Source organism: Schistocerca nitens, chromosome 9 (genome assembly GCF_023898315.1).
Source record: "Schistocerca nitens isolate TAMUIC-IGC-003100 chromosome 9, iqSchNite1.1, whole genome shotgun sequence".
NCBI lineage: Eukaryota > Metazoa > Arthropoda > Insecta > Orthoptera > Acrididae > Schistocerca > Schistocerca nitens.
Window position 1 is genome coordinate 160,891,629 of NC_064622.1, and position 17,214 is coordinate 160,908,842.

General features: G+C 44.1%; 1 protein-coding gene across 1 annotated transcript in view; it reads right to left on the reverse strand.

Moving 5' to 3' along the window:
• Nucleotides 1-14,329, reverse strand: part of LOC126203049 (uncharacterized) — a 77,417-nt gene extending 63,088 nt beyond the window's left edge. Inside the window, exons 1-2 of the mRNA XM_049937287.1 lie at nt 14,113-14,329; nt 852-1,064 (exon numbers count right to left, since the gene is read on the reverse strand). Coding sequence (XP_049793244.1) covers nt 852-1,064; nt 14,113-14,231 — 332 coding nt within the window. The 5' untranslated portion in view covers nt 14,232-14,329. The remainder of the gene's footprint in view (nt 1-851; nt 1,065-14,112) is intronic.
• Between the last annotated feature and the right edge of the window lie 2,885 nt (nt 14,330-17,214).

Below are 17,214 nucleotides of genomic sequence, written 5' to 3' on the forward strand. Positions count from 1 at the left end.
GCCCTTGAGATTATGGGTGATTCCTTGCTAGTCTTGTTCGATGTGACATGTAGGAAACTTATTGAAGTTCTCCAAGATTCCTGGGGACTATCGAATGAGAACCTTACCTTCTCCTAGGCAAGAGGCTGAAGGTAAAGCTCTTCACCGTGGAGCTTTCTTCAGCCTCTGAACTGTCACTGAGGGAGGACAAGCTGTTGTTATTTCCGGTGAAGTTAATATGTGACAAGCCGTCACCAGAATCCTTAGAAGAAAATTCCAGTCGACGTTTTCTGGGAAGTTCTTTTTCACTTATAGCTGGATTCTTTTATTTTTCTAAAGGACAGTAATGGAGGATTTAGTTGGTATAGGTGCGGGACAAGTTCTCATAGGCGTGCCAACTGACCTCATATCTAACTATGCCTATTAGGCCCAGGCCGATATTAAAAACGAAATGGATACCACACAATCCGAAACAACAGAAACAAAAGATTATAATCGTGCGTGTAACAACAGTTTACAATTCTTTCGAAAACCGCTCCTCAATTCCGTCTACAGGTTCACCAGAATAAAAAAACTGCGAAGAAAAAGTTTACTCACCAATCAGAAAAAAAAAAATACACAGTAGTCCTTTCTTCATGACCCATCCAAGCGGACTGAAGCTAAAGTGGATGTCGCACCTTTACAGACACTCCCCACTAAAAGGATCGCAGCACTTTCATTTCACGGTGTCAGAAAATAGTAGCTGTGTGCCGACTAACTCCTTATGCCAACTAACACTGGTCTCCCATACTGTACAAGCGTGCTCTATACTCTTTATCTGTTGCTACATTCAGGATATATTCCTGTAGTGGTAAGATGAATGTGGACCTTACCTCCATTTGAGACCGACGTGCCGAATCATGGCTCGCAGATCATTATCCGTACCTCGGAGTGCGCAGAAGAGGTTCTTGGGAGATTCTGGAGTCTTGAAGAGGAACTTGCGGTCGTAGCCTGGGAACTTGTCACCGCGAGGATAGCCGGTCTTGGCGCAGGCGAACTTCGGGTGGCCGGTGAACTGCGCCTCGAACCAGTCATCCCGTTCCCACCTGGGCACAAAACAAGACATGAAGGCAAAATTGTCTGGGCGATGTCGCGGTCATTCGAGACAGTGTTTCAGCTGGACGATGGTGGCAAAGCAAGCAGCCTCGCCCGTACCAGCAGTTACCATCGTATTCATTCATGAGATTCAGGAAAAACGTAAAATTTAAGAACAGTGATTGGAAAAAGGTTTGGAAGTAGCCTCTCCCGAATATTAGCATTGTGTCCAGAGCGCTTGTATCTTATTCTTATGATCCTAAAAGAAGGCCAGGCCGTAGTAACTTACAAAATACAAGTGTGTTGGAGCTATACTGACCGAAAAAAGTATTTCAACACCTGCCTATCTAAGAGCATCTAAATGCTTAGAATGAAGGAAAACAGCGAATGGTAGACGATGATTTAAAAAACTTAAAATAAATAGCGTTACTGTGAAATAAAGGCAGTCAGTTCAAATGAATATATATATCTGCGAAATCATAATCTAAAACTGCTCAAAGAAACGTAGGCGCTTCAAAAAATAATTACACATGTCGTCTAACACTTAGACCATTGCGCAACGGGAGTGCCGTATTGTCGGAAGAGAGTACACATTCTGGCTTTCCTCAAGACACAGTTCTGCGGCTGTGCAGATGACACGTGCCCTACAGTGTGCGAATGAAATGGCGCGGCACGGGAACAGGGGAGGGGAGCCGAGGCGGAATGGACTACTGGGACAGAACGGTCTAGGTCGTCTAATTTCGTCTACAGGCGCTAGAGTGCGCACAGACTGACAAGTGTATTAACACATCAATGTCTGTGAGACCTGAGTTTCTCCTGGCGTATATAACTTTCAAATAACTTCCGGGAATTCAGCCAGGTAACACTTTCAGCGACCGCCGATATTTCGGCGGGAGAACACCCCGCCATTTTCAGGGCAAACTGCAAAGGACAGGCGGCGTACATGCAAATTTAAAACCTCGGTTCTCGGACTGATGCAGGAAAGATAACACACACACTGAACACTAGTGCCACCAAAGATGACCAAAGTTTGAGCTATTGATAGTGAGACTACGAATTCACAGGTGAGGTAGCATTGACTCTGTCCCTCTGTTTCTTGACAAGGGAGAGAGCCGGATTCCAAACAGAGTTTAAACAGAAACCTCCATCCCTGTTACCGAGGTTGCTCGCTAATTTAATCTCAACTGCCTCCTTAATAACACTGTCCAAATAGCTGGACGTGCATGCCAATATCTCGGTGTTATTATATAACATTGGGTGACCAGTATCCAAGCAATGTTCGGCAATAGCAGATCTACTTGGCTGCTGTAATCGTGTGTGCCGTTTATGCTCAGTACATCGGTCCTCCACGGTCCTGATGGTTTGACCAATATATGCCATGCCGCAGCTACAAGGGATACGATATACAGGAAACGTACTCACACCGACTTGTATTTACAGGCTAATAGATGTCACCATCCGGCACAGCGTAGAGGGGTACTACGTACCTTGGTATACAGGGCACATGTCGTTTCTGACGCTGAGACTTTGCCAGCTGAGCTGTCCCATCTTGCAGCTACATTTCGTCAAAATGGTTATAGTGATAGACAGATTGAACGTGCGTTGCGCTATCGACCAACTGTACATCAGGTGATTGATGATAGTTCTGAGTTAACACCTTAGTCAACTGCCTTTTTGCCTTACGTAGGAAACACGTCCAACAAGATCGGTCGTATTTTACGGAAATACGATGTGAAATGCGTTTTCCAACCTCCATCTAAAATTAGAGCGCTTTTGAGTTCCGTTAAGGATGATCTTGGACTGCGTAAGGCGGGTGTATATCGTATCCCTTGTAGCTGCGGCATGGCATATATTGGTCAAACCATCAGGACCGTGGAGGACCGATGTACTGAGCATAAACGGCACACACGATTACAGCAGCCAAGTAGATCTGCTATTGCCGAACATTGCTTGGATACTGGTCACCCAATGTTATATAATAACACCGAGATATTGGCATGCACGTCCAGCTATTTGGACAGTGTTATTAAGGAGGCAGTTGAGATTAAATTAGCGAGCAACCTCGGTAACAGGGATGGAGGTTTCTGTTTAAACTCTGTTTGGAATCCGGCTCTCTCCCTTGTCAAGAAACAGAGGGACAGAGTCAATGCTAATGCTACCTCACCTGTGAATTCGTAGTCTCACTATCGATAGCTGTCTCCCATAAGTCCAACCCCTCGTCCAAGTCGTGGGAGATGGGCAACGGCACAAAGTAGGGGACTGCCTATAGGGGCGATGTACAGCGGGGACTTCGTGTGCCCCAGGACCGCTACGGTAGCTGGGAAGGCCCTATGGGAACCCTGAAACGTGACGGCTAACAGGGCTCTGGAGAAGCTGCGATAGGCCTAGCAAGCCAGTAATGGATAAATCAACTGCTTTTAAAAAGGGAACATGCCTCGGATCACGGAACGGATTTAAAGGAAACCGACAAAGCAATGGAAAAGGATTACGAGATGGTTTACGACTGGGCACCTTAAACGTAAGGACTCTAACTGGGAAGTTAGAAGAAATTGTAGAAATGATGGAAAGGAGGAAATTGGACATCTTGGGACTTGCTGAGACTAGGTGGAGAGGAGTTGGTGAAAAACCACTAAGTAAAGGATGTAAACTGTACTGGATAGGGGATGAGAGGGGAAGAAATGGAGTGGCAATAGTGGTCAGAGAGGGTCTGCAGGAGGAGGTGGAAGGTATCAATGATCGAATGATAAAAGCCAGAGTACGAGTGAAAGGAAAAAGCATTGCAATCATCCAAGCATATGCCCCACAGGTGGGGTGTACAAAAAAGGAGAAGGAGGAATTTGAAGATGACATGCAAAAGCAGCTAAATGGAGGTAATCAGATTATAATAGGGGACCTCAATGCACATGTTGGCACAGACAGGAAAGGATTCGAGGAGATAATGGGACCAGAGGGCTGGGGGAACCGAAATAGAGAAGGAAAATTGTTGCTGGAATTCTGCAAGAGGAATGGGCTGGCGATCGCAAATTCCTGGTACAAGAAGAGAAGTAGCCACAAAATAACTTGGTACAGTGGAGACTGGTCCCAAACTTCAGTAGTAGACTATGTACTAGTGGATAGGCAGATGATGAGCAGCCTCACAGATGTCAAGGTCATTCCATCTGAGGCCTTAGACAGTGACCATCGGCTGTTGGTAGCCACCCTGAGAGAGAAAAAAGATAGGAGGGCAACAGATATACAGGAGAAAAGGTTGAAGACATGGATGCTGAAAGAGGATGAACGGAGGACCCAGTACCAGACACTGATCAGGAAGAAGCTGCCAAAGGAAGATCAGAGAACAGTGGAAGAAGAATGGGGAGATTTTAAGAGGGCTCTAGTTGAGGCAGCTGAGACTGTGTGCGGAAGAACTAGCACAAAGAGGAGAAGTAAGGAAACCCCATGGTGGAACAACATATGTAAAGAGGCAGTACTTCGAAAGAACAAAGCCTTCAGAGAATGGTTCCAGACCCGAACAGAGGAAGCTAGGGTAAAATATAAGGAAAGCAAGAAAGCGGCACAGACCATAGTAAGGGCGGAGAAGAAGAAGTGGATGGAAAAATGGACAAGAATGTTAGAAGAGGACAGTGAAGGGAACAAAAAAGTACTTTACACCATGGTAAGAAATAAGAGGAACGACAGAAGCGAGTGCCTGAGGATCATGGATAATAATGGAAGAGTTGTGGAGGAAATGCATGAGCTCAAAAAGATTTGGAAGGAGTACTTTGAAGATCTGTTGAATGCCGCCAAGCGGGTAACTAACAGCGATGGAGAGCCTAAGGCAGCAGACGATTATAATAGTGGGGAAATTGATGATCTAACTTGGAATGAAGTGGAAGAAGCCATAAAGAGGATGAAAGGGGGCAAGGCACCAGGTTGGGACGAAGTAACAGTGGATATGATACGAGCAGCAGGAGAAGTAGGAACCCAGTGGCTATACAGAGTGCTGAGGGTGGTGTGGAAGGAGAACAGAATTCCTGAGGATTGGAAGAAAGGAATTATAGTCCCGATCTTCAAGAAAGGGGATAAAAGGAGATGTGAGAACTACAGAGGAATCACCCTGCTATGCCACTGTGGAAACATCTATGAAAAGATCCTGGAGAAGAGAATAAGAAGCAGTATTGAAAGTAGACTGCAAGAGGAGCAGTACGGTTTCAGACCGGGAAGATCAACAACGGACCTCATATTTGCAGTAAGGCAACTGCAGGAAAGGCACTATGAGTACGGGAAGGACTTAATCATGGCCTTTTTAGATATTGAGAAGGCGTATGACAGTATCTGTAGGGACTAGCTCTGGGATGTGCTGAACGCAAAAGGGATAGATGAAGAGATAACACGAAAAGTCAGAAAAATGTATGAGGGAAGTGAGAGTTGTGTGAAAGTGGGGAGGGAACATACTGCATGGTTCATGCTGGAAAATGGGCTGCGACAGGGAAATGCACTTTCGTCTTTATTGTTTATTATTGTTATGGATGAAATCCTACAGTAAGTATCAGATGCAATTGGAGATCATAAAATGAAAGCAGTGCTTTTTGCCGATGACCTGATGTTATGGGGAAATTGCGAGAAGGAGGTGCAAGAGCAGTTAGATGCATGGGAGGCAACGGCAGCACAATATGGAATGCATTTCTCTGCAAAGAAAAGTGAAATAATTGTCACAACAAGGAAGAAGAATAGGCCAAATGTGGATATGACTTGTGGAGGGGAAAAACTACAAGTGGTAGAGAACTTCAAGTACCTGGGAAGCATGATTGAAAGTGAGGGGGGAAACGCAATGGAAATAAATGGAAGGTGCAGAAAAGCAGGGCAGTTCTACAAATGCATTAGGGGTCTTATTTGGAGCAAGGAGGTGCCACAGAAATCCAAGGTAATTATATACCGAACCTACTTTGTCCCCATATTGACATACGGAAGTGAGACATGGGTAATGCACAAAAGCGACAAAAGTAGAATACAGGCTAGTGAAATGAAGTTCCAGAGGAGCAGGTTGAGTGTAACAAGACGAGACAGATTGCGAAATGTGTATGTGAGGGAAAGACTAAAGGAGGAACCAGTACAGGACAGGATAGAAAAATCAAGACTGCAGTGGTATGGACACATGAAGAGATGGATTAGGGAAGAATTCCAAAGAGGATGTTTGATCTGCAACTGGAGGGGAAGAGGCCCAGAGGAAGACCAAGAGATAGATGGGTGAAGGGAGTGAAGGAATGTGTGACGAGAAGAGGACAGAACTGGACGAAGGTGGAAGAGGGGGAATGGTGGAAAGACAGAACACGATGGAGAGGCTTGTGTTCCCTACAGACCCAGCCAGTGGCTGGAAACTGTCCAAGATGATGATGATGATGATGATGATGATGACTATCGATAGCTCTGACTTTGGTCATCTTTGGCTGCACTAGTGTTCAGTGTGTGTGTTATCTTTCCTGCTTCAGTCCGAGAACCGAGGTTTTAAATTTGCATGTACGCCGCCTGTCCTTTGCAGTTTGCCTTGAAAATGGCGGGGTGTTCTCCCGCCGAAATATCGGCGGTCGCTGAAAGTGCTACCTGGCGGAATTCCCGGAAGTTATTTGAAAATCAATGTCTGTTATGGTTTAGTAAGGTTATAATTACTGTCGCACGCAAGTTGCGTAGTCCGTCAATAAAAGTGAGCGAATTTGAACCATTTCCAACTAGGGTAAACCGAGCGAGGTGGCGCAGTGGTTAGCACACTGGACTCGCATTCGGGAGGACGACGGTTCAATCCCGTCTCCAGCCATCCTGATTTAGGTTTTCCGTGATTTCCCTAAATCGTTTCAGGCAAATGCCGGGATGGTTCCTTTCAAAGGGCACGGCCGATTTCCTTCCCCATCCTTCCCTAACCCGAGCTAGCGCTCCGTCTCTAATGACCTCGTTGTCGACGGGACGTTAAACAACACTAACCTAACCTAACCAACTAGGGTAAGTCTGTCATACTTTTTTCTTCACAATCAATGTTTAGTCCACCTAATCGGGATGTTCTGAGCTATCTTTGTGTACAAAGCAGTTGGAAAAAGAACGTTTACGTTGATTACTGATTATTTTCTCAATAAATGGGGCATAGTGGATTACTATAGTATAGTCTGTTCCTCCACGGATGCCTTTTATTCTTCATTTGAATTCTACCGCACTGTTTTTTGCAGATGGTACGTCATTATGTACGGAAAACGGAGAGACAAAGTAGGTCCACGAAAAACGTGGAACAAGCTGTTGATTAACCGGGTTTCTGCCTGTTATTCGCGTCTTTTGCTGCACGATGTTTCAACTGCGCAACTCGCAGTCTTCTTCAAGTGCTGTCTGACAGCACCTGAAATACCGTGCAGCAAAAGACGCGAATAACCGGCAGAAACCCGATTAAACAACAAGAGAATGCCTCGCACGGAAGGTCTGAAGAATTACATGGAACAAGCTGTACCTAACTAATAAAACTATGACCCACAAAAAAGCATCGAAACAATTTCTCGTGTCTTTGACAACTTTAAAACGAAAGGTAAAAATGATAAACGACAATCCCTTTTCAAAAAATGACAAAACATACGGAAAATATCAGAGTGGTTTCGATAAGAAGCAAAAGTAGTTGGAACTTATCAAATACCTTAGAATCCCCAAAAGCGAGGTTTTAGTAGAACTATGAAAAAATCTGCCCAGATTAGTGTATCAGATTGCTGAACGAAACGGATGCTTCCACCCACTCCACAACGAAACAAAAATGGCTGGAGAAAACTGGGTTCTTAGATTTCTGGCTCGCTATCCTAACTTAAGTTTCAGGAGGCAGTGGGCTCATAACTAGTGTGCCGACATGGATACTGAGGACGATGAAGCCTAGCTTACTTTTACGATGTGTCATCGAAGAAGGGAAAAAAAAGAGTCCATTCCACCCCGTAAGTGGGTCTGAATGCACTTAATGACAGCTATTGTATGTCCATCCTTCTGACTGAAGGTCTGAGAGACTTCGGCAGTTCACTTACGTAATAAGATGGAACACCTGCAGCCGTCCTTGCGATGTTATTTGTTATATAGATACCAGTTGTTGGCTCCAGACGCAACATCGCTGTTAGTCTACGGAAACCAGTTCATAGAAGTTGGTCAATATGGAAATTTGGAAATTTGTGGTAAGATCCTATGGGACCAAACCGCTGAGCTCATCGGTCTCTAGGCTTACACACTACTTAATTTAACTTAAACTAACTTATGCTAAGGACAACAGACACACCCACGACCGAGGGAGCACTGGAACCTCTGACAGGGGAAGATGTTGGCCACTGACGGGATCGTGTTTACGACTGGAATTCACTCCCTCAGCGTCAGTTGACGCCTGAAGATGGTGTACTGAATCAACGAAAGTGTACTGAATCAACGAAACTGGTAGCTGTATAATAAATAACATCGAAAGAACGGCTGCAGGTGTTCCATTTTATTACATGAAGGCACTTAGTTTGTTGATATATCAAAATAAATATGCCGTTTTATGTTAATTTCATTTGAAAATTTTAGTACAAAAATGTTTGAATAAACGGTTCCAAATTTTTATAAAAATTTTTTTCATCACTGAGACCTCCAGAATTTGCTGCAAACGTTAGGCGTTCCGCCCTGGTCTCCCCTGTGATTATTTTGGCTAAAATTCACGTTGAAACTCTGGCGCAGTGACATGGTGGCAACAATTTGGCCAAGAACGCACAGACCAAGGGCCGTATTTCTATTGTCGACGAGCTGAACGACCGGTAGACGTTTAGACTGTTGTTTACAATGTCTTGGTCAGTACGAGTATAGCTATGGCTACAAAATAACGGGACTATTGCTGTAAAACATTTCACGTCATAGATATACATATTTAGTTATTGCCGCCTTCAATATGCTCCCCTATCCCTACAACGCTGCAATGAGGCAATTTTCCATTGATGCAAACGGTGCTGGAAGTCTACCTCTGTGAGCTCCTTGATGTCGCGTCTCGTTTTTTCCTTCACTGCTTCGACGAACTAAAATGTTGTTCCTGTTAATGCAGATTTGATCTTGGGGAACAAATAAAAGTGCTATGTCACGCGAATACGGAGGGCGGTCTTACAGTGGCATCCAGAACTTCGCTAGAAACCTCTAACAGACAATGCGATATGAGCTCGTAGGTTGTCTTGATACAGAAGCCATGACTTGTTCTTCCACAGTTCGGGTTGTTTCTTTTTATTTTTTGTTTCTTATTTTCTCACGGAGTTGAGCAAAAACCTCGAGGTAGTAACGATAATTATCATCATGCAGGGCCTGTGTTGTTAAGAATATCGATGCAGTGTTTCTTCGGCCAAAACAGGCATTGCAGTATCGTATTTATCCACCGATACCAAGCAGTGTCTCTCAGTTAAAATGTACTCCTCTGTACGGGAGTCACATAATGTGTGTACAAGCACAAATTGTGACGCTGGAACGACGACATATGTCAGTTTAAGTATGGCCGTGAGTCGTGCACGGATAGCCAAAATAGGAGAACGTTCGCGTAAAACGGGAAAACGGGTTTCGAGTCGCAGTCCGGCATAAATTTTCATTGTCGTCGATCCCTTACACAGCTGATGATTATTCGAACTCGCAACGGCGAATACATTTCATGTATATCAATGTTGTAATGTTGATTAATACTTTGACCTTCAGGATCCCAGTGAAGATACACCATTCCATTAACATCGAAAAAAAGAAAAAAAAACAAGCATCTTCGCTTTGTATCTTCATTTGCTCATTCGAGCTTCTTTCGCTCTCGGTGAAATTAGGCCCTTCCAAGCATGGACTGGCGCTTAATTTCTAGGCTATAAGTGAAAAATCAAGGTTCGTCACATGTTTCCAAAAAATTACGGCCATTTTCAATGGTATTCAAAGTGTCAACAACAACATTTTTACGAGATTTTCTTTTTGGTTCGTTAGTGAGAATTTTCAACGCCAGTTTCGCACTCATTATTCTCATGTTAAACTGGTTCTGTAAAATTTGCCTTACTCACTCTTTGTCAATTCCAGTAGTTTCAGAAAGTGATCGAATACTCAACCGACGGTCAGAACGAATCACAGTACCTACGTTCACACGTAGTAAAGTTTTTGATGTTGAAGGCCCTCCCGGACCCGATTCATCTTGAACGTCTTCTCAGCCATCTTGGAAACTCTTGAAGCACTCAGTTGCCAGCCGCTGTGGCCGAGCGGTTCTAGGCGCTTCAGTCCGGAACCGCGCGAACGCTACAGTCGCAGGTTCGAATCCTGCCTCGGGCATGGATGTATGCGACGTCCTTAGGTTAGTTAGGTTTAAGTAGTTCTAAGTTCTAGGGGACTGATGACCTCAGACGTTAAGCCCATAGTGTTCAGAGCCAAGCACTCAGTAACTCCCGTACCTGATAAACAGTATTCGCCATACACTTCTTCTAATAACAGATTTCAGTAGCAGTTTTTCCACTTTCAAGCTAAACTTAACGACAATTCGTAGCTCTGTAATTACGCTTATCATTTTTCAGTCTAAATAAAGCAGCAGCTCTTACACAAATGAAGTTCATGGCGTTACTGTTTTGTGTACAGACATCAGAGACCGTATTCGATTGAGAAGGCTCTACGCTGCACACCTATTGGTTGTTTATCTTTGGCGCTGTGTGACAGAATCAATTTTGTTATTTTATAGATGTAATAAAAAGTGTCGTGTAGCTGTTTCACTTTGAAGTGTAGTGCAGCATCATTAAACGTTATTTGGCCTTCCATAATAATGTGTTAATTACGTTCCGATGTCCCATCGTAGTTTTAATTACATGCAGTAGCGATATATCCTCCTCACAGATCGCAAGAACAGATACAACACCATTACTTCCCATTTTACGCCTTCGTAAATGTCTAGGACAAACTGCAAAACCGGACAAGATGTTTTGCATGGACACGCCGAAAAAAACGAGTTAGGTAGAAAAAGGAGATAGACCATTCCGACCCCTTGCGAGCAAAAAATATGCAGACGCCCCTGCGCGCATTGATACTTTGAGGACTCTCGTGGCTGTGAATTCAGCACAAAACGGAAATCGAGATGTGCATCCAAAGAAAACAACTCATTTCGTGTCACTCATGAGCAAGGATCACTGTAATTACGCTGTGGCACAATGCATTAATATCGCTCGAAATGCGACAAACGTTATTTATCATGGTTTTTCCGAAGATAAGCACTTGCAACGTTAGTGGATAGTTCGAAGCAAACGTCCGGAAAAAGTGAATATGGAAACTACATGTATGTCGTCAGTTCACTTTCAACCCGAAGTTTATGAATGAGATTAGAGAAACGAACTATCAGCGTTACCTCCAAGAAACTACTACCTAGAAGCTACTACCGAAAGTAATCCCCAGCATTCCAAACTGGGATGGGGAAGAAAGCAGCGATGCAGGTGCAACGAGAGAATTCAGTGCATAAATAACACACAAACTAATTATAACTCAAGAATTACCTTAAAATAAAAAAATCACACAAATTCAATAATTTTTTTCAGGAAATTGTGGATTACTCCACGCTATATTTGCTCCTCGATACTACAGCTTCATTTCTAGTAGAAACAGCCCATATTTCTTTCGTATCGCAAGATGTGTTAACTATTCTAGTGAGAAAACATTGTTCAACTTTTGATTGAGATCTTATAACTGGACATTTCACGTGTTACTCAGAAAGCTCAGAAATAACAATAACAGCCGAGATTTAACTTTTAATTAAACTAAATGCACAGAAAAAAGCAGTACTAAAGAAATGTAATGTAGCCTTATGAAGTATAACAAATTCTCTTCGCCGTGTTCTCTCGTGAAAGCGGACAAAAAGGTTATCTGACGCGAAACAGAAAACCAATTACACATAAGTGTGAGTAATATCTTGTCAAAATGTTTTACACTGGCGCAAATACGATGTCTGTTGAACAAAAGCAAAAGGATAAAGTGAAATTCAGAGCACATTGTCTATGCATCGACTTTAAGAGCTCTATCGTCCAAAAGCATATGCTTATTTACGAAAGCAAAAAAAGGCTTTGTTATGCAGATTAGCGCTTCAGAAATGGACGAAGGAATTTAAATGCAGACCTGGAACTTCAAAATGGTTGGCTCAAATGGCTCTGAGCACTATGGGACTTAACTTCTGAGGTCATCAGTCCCCTAGAACTTAGAACTACTTAAACCTAACTAACCTAAGGACATCACACACATCCATGCCCGAGGCAGGATTCGAACCTGCGACCGTAGCGATCGCCGGCCGGTGTGGCCGTGCGGCTCTAGGCGCGTCAGTCTGGAACCGCGTGACCGCTACGGTCGCAGGTTCGAATCCTGCCTCGGGCATGGATGTGTGTGATGTCCTTAGGTTAGTTAGGTTTAAGTAGTTCCAAGTTCTAGGGGACTGATGACCACAGATGTTAAGTCCCATAGTGCTCAGAGCCATCTGAAGCCATTTCGTAGCGTTCGCGCGGTTCCAGACTGAAGCGCCTAGACCGGGTACTCTCGAAGATATCCCGTGTTTATTGAACGCTAAGTCAAAAACCTTTACTACCCAACAGAGACTAGCATTTTTGACATCTGGAGAAATGAATGTTGATGTCTGCGCATCTTACGATTTGTCGGAGGACATAGCGATCGATCTACAATCTAGTCTTCAAGTTTGCATGATCCCTGGGTTGTGCAAGTAGTGGCGCAACCAATTTATTTTGACTTTTACGCAATTATCACTAGTATTTTGCTTCAGAGTATGATTAAGGCAGTTGAGGAATCGGAAATAAATATTGTAGCTGTGACATCTCATACGGGTAAAAAAATATAAAAGTTCGTAAGGAATTTTGTGCCGATGTAGATAAAACATATTTCGTGGATCCAGCAGGCGATAACAGGAATGTATGGGGTGAGTGACAAAAACAATGTAATGTCTCTGCGCTCTGTTTTGAAATTAAAATTTCCTGAGGTTCGTGCTCTTTATGTAAGAACAAGAGTATATGTATCTGAATCGAAAAGTGAAGATGGAAGTCATGAAGAAATGTGCCATAAGGAGGAAGCAGCTATGGATTGCATCTTCATCAGATAAATAGCATAATAATTCTGGAACAGGCTACATTAACATCTGCTTCTTCATCGAACGATTGACGTATTTTTCATCTTAATTATCATTTATTTGGACCTAATGTGTAATACATCCGTCATTCCACTTGATTTGATTTGTCCAACTGTGTACTGAACCAAACCGAAAGTAAAATTAAAGTGTAACACGACACTGCGTGTGCTGCGCAGCGTCCGAGGAAGGACAGGCCGCGGCGCGTACGTCACGAAGGTAGTCCTGAACTCGCTCGCTCGCTCAGCTCAGCAGACAATATGCGTTTCTAAACCTGTTAACTCGCAGCTGGGCGTGTAAGTACTAACGAGAATTGCTTCTTCCACTGAAATCTGCTATTATGAAGTCTTACTGATTAACAGCACTACAACAAAATTTAATTTAAGATCAATACTCGATATAAATGGTATAATGATTTTATAGCATTTAGTCTTTTTTTTTTTTTTTTTTTTTTTGGACGCCAGTACAGCCGTAACAAATTATAAGTAGGCCCATGGACTACCCATCGTATAGGACTAATAACAGTGAGATTCCATAATAGCGGATTCCAGTAGAAGATTCAGTTTTTCGTTTGTATGGACACGCCTAGTTACGAATTAACAGGCGTAGAAACGTAGTTTGTCTGCTGATTTGAGTGAGCTAGCGAGCGCAGGACTACCTTCGTGACGTACGCGCCGCGGCCTGTCTTTCTCGTGGGCCTCGCGCAGCGTCACTGTGACGTCAGTGGACTGCAGCCAATAGCAAACGGTTTTGCCGAAATGCTCCCCCCCCCCACCCCACCCATTCACCTGGCAAAAACCAACACTGGCACAGGTGTTTCAAGATTCCTCTGGAGCCCTCGAGTTACGGGCACGCATTCCACGACTATTCGCATCAATATGGTACGAAATGCCAGCGTTTTGCTGATCACGTTTCCGTTGTGTGGCCAAGCAGTTGCAGATGCTCACCTGAAGCGCCCCTTGCGGCTACCAGACTGGACAGAAGCTCTGGTGACGTCATCGACGGCGATGGCAGCCGTCAGCATCAGCAGCAGAATGGGTCCAACTTTCCGAGCGGAGAGCCCCATGTTTGCCGCGGCGCTGCTCCGAGGACTGCACTGAAACGCCTCACATATCGCGCAGTCTGTAACCGCCGCAAACAGGATCCGCTCTCTGCGGCTCTTGTTTTGGCCGCGTTGTGAAATATGGCAGCCGGTCGCTGCCGACAAAGTTATCGCTCCGACGTCCTTCCGGATTTTTCTCAACTCCCTCCTCCCCCCTTCTCACTCTCTCTCTCTCTCTCTTTCTCTCTTCCTCTTCGACTGTGTATTATTAATTGACGGCTCCGCCAAACGAGTATTGACCACGTTGAGCACTTAGATGATGCCACATTTCTTCTATGAAGCACCCTGTGTGCCAATGCTTGCTTTCTAACCTATAATCTGTTCAAAATTACACTACTGACCATTAAAATTGCTACACCATTAAGATGACGTGCTACAGACGCGAAATTTAACCGACAGGAAAAAGATGCTGTGTATGCAAATGATTGGTTTTCAGAGCATTCACACAAGGTTGGCGCCGGTGGCGACACCTACAACGTGCTGACATGGGGAAAGTTTCCAACCGATTTCTCATACACAAACAGAAGTGGACCGGCGTTGCCTGGTGAAACGTTGTTGTCATGCCTCGTGTAAGGAGGAGAAATGCGTACCATCACGTTACCGACTTTGATAAAGGTCGAATTGTAGTCTATCACGATTGCGGTTTATCGTATCGCGACATTGCTGCTCGCGTCGGTCGAGATCCAATGACTGTTAGCAGAATATGAAATCGGTGGGTTCAGGAGAACGCCGTGCTGGATCCCAACGGCCTCCTATCACTAGCAGTCGAGATGACAGGCATCTTATCCGCATGGCTGTAACGGATCGTGCAGCCACGTCTCGATCTCTGAGCCAACAGATGGGGACGTTTGCAAGACAACAACGATCTGCACGAAAAGTTCGACGACGTTTCCAGCAGCATGGACTATCAGCTCGGAGACCCGGAGAATGCACGAATGCACGAATGACAAAACGTCATTTTTTCGGATGAATCCAGGTTCTTTTTACAGCATCATGATAGTCGCATCCGTGTTTGGCGACATCGCGGTGAACGCACATTGGAAGCGTGTATTCGTCATCGCCATACTGGCGTAACACCCGGCGTGACGGTATGGGGTGCCATTGGTTACGTCTCTGTCACCTCTTGTTCGCATTGACGTTCTTTGAACAGTGGACGTTACATTTTAGATGTGTTACGACCCGTGGCTCTACCCTTCATTCGATCCTTGCGAAACCCTACATTTCAGCAGGATAATGCACGACCGCATGTTGTAGGTCCTGTACGGGCCTTTCTGGACACACAAAATGTTAGACTGCAGCCCTGGTCAGCACATTCTCCAGATTTCTCACCAATTGAAAACGTCTGGTCAATGGTGACCGAGCAACTGGCTCGTCACAATACGCCAGTCACTACTCTTGATGAACTGTGGTATCGTGTTGAAGCTGCATGGGCAGCTGTACCTGTACACGCCATCCAAGATCTGTTTTACACAATGCCCAGGCGTATCAAGGCCGTTATTACGGCCAGAGGTGGTTGTTCTGGGTACCCAAATTGCGTGAAAATGTAATCACATGTCAGTTATAGCATAATACATTTGTCCAATGAAAACCCGTTTATCATCTGCATTTCTTCTTGGTGCAGTAATTTTAATGGCCAGTAGTGTACCTCCGGATTGACAGCTACGATGGAAGTACCGCTTTCTGCCAGTCCCAGTATATCTGTAGATCTGTAGCAGCGGCAACCACCCGAAGTTGTCACGCTTTCGCCCCAACACCACAAACTTCCCGTTTGCACTATGTTACAGTTTCGGCCAGCTTGCAGTCCTGTGTGAACGTCGTACTCTGTGATTTTGTTTGTTCTTCTCTTTTTACTGTTGCAGGAGTTATTTTGTTTGTAGTTACTTTTATTTATTGTCTCATACCGAACAACGTTAGAAGTCGTTCGTCAAAAATTATGAGTGGAACAGTTCCACGTCTTTTTTTGCCCGCGAGACTCCCATACAAGGTCAATAGAGATAAATAGTTTGCGCGTTATATGTCTATTCTGAGACTGGAAAACTTTATAGTGGCCCTCTGTTCTCCGTTAAAAATTTAATCGATATAGTAATTTTTAAGAACTTTTCTCTTGGACAGCAGCAGTTCTTATTAATACTTGCTAACGAACATAAACAGTCTCGACGGCAAGAAACTTTTTTGTTTTTCAGGTTACCAATTTCAATCTGTTTTAGACCATCTTCAGACATCATATCACGATGTTAGGCGGTGGCGGTGTACGGAGCAGGCGTTACGGCTCCACGAATTCCAACTGCTGCAGCCCTGGTCGTATGCAAAAATACAATTGTTAAGATTGGCTAGGAAATGTCCTAGAAATAAAATGAATCTGGAATAACATGAAACCTTGAAACGCTTGGGGGAATAAACTTTGTATGGATAAGCGAGTTAGCCGGCCACTGTGGCCGAGCGGTTCTAGCCGCTTCAGTCCGGAACCGCGCTACTGCTATGGTCGCAGGTTCGAATCCTGCCTCGGGCATAGATGTGTGTGATGTCCTTAGGTTAGTTAGATTTCAGTAGTTCTAAGTCTAGGGGACTGATGACCTCATATGTTAAGTCACATAGTGCTTAGAGCCATTTGAACCATTTGATAAGTGGGTTAACAATATAGATTCATTTCCCGTGGATGCGATTCGCCGTCATGCTTGTGTTTGTGACTGCAGAAAGGGAAATCCACGCTCAACATGTTATCGGTTACTGTTAAGAAATCAACTCTTTTTAGAGTTAGTCACACATTTGTTTCATCACATCTGTCATAGCGACGACAGTCATGTTAGGGAAGTTTTTGACTTACCATTACAGAAAATACATATTCTAGAGGATGATTCAGTTGCATGTTTGAACAGCTTAACATAGAAAGACATATATCTACGTAACAGAATTATATTTTCGTAGGTTCTGACATTTTAAAAGAAGG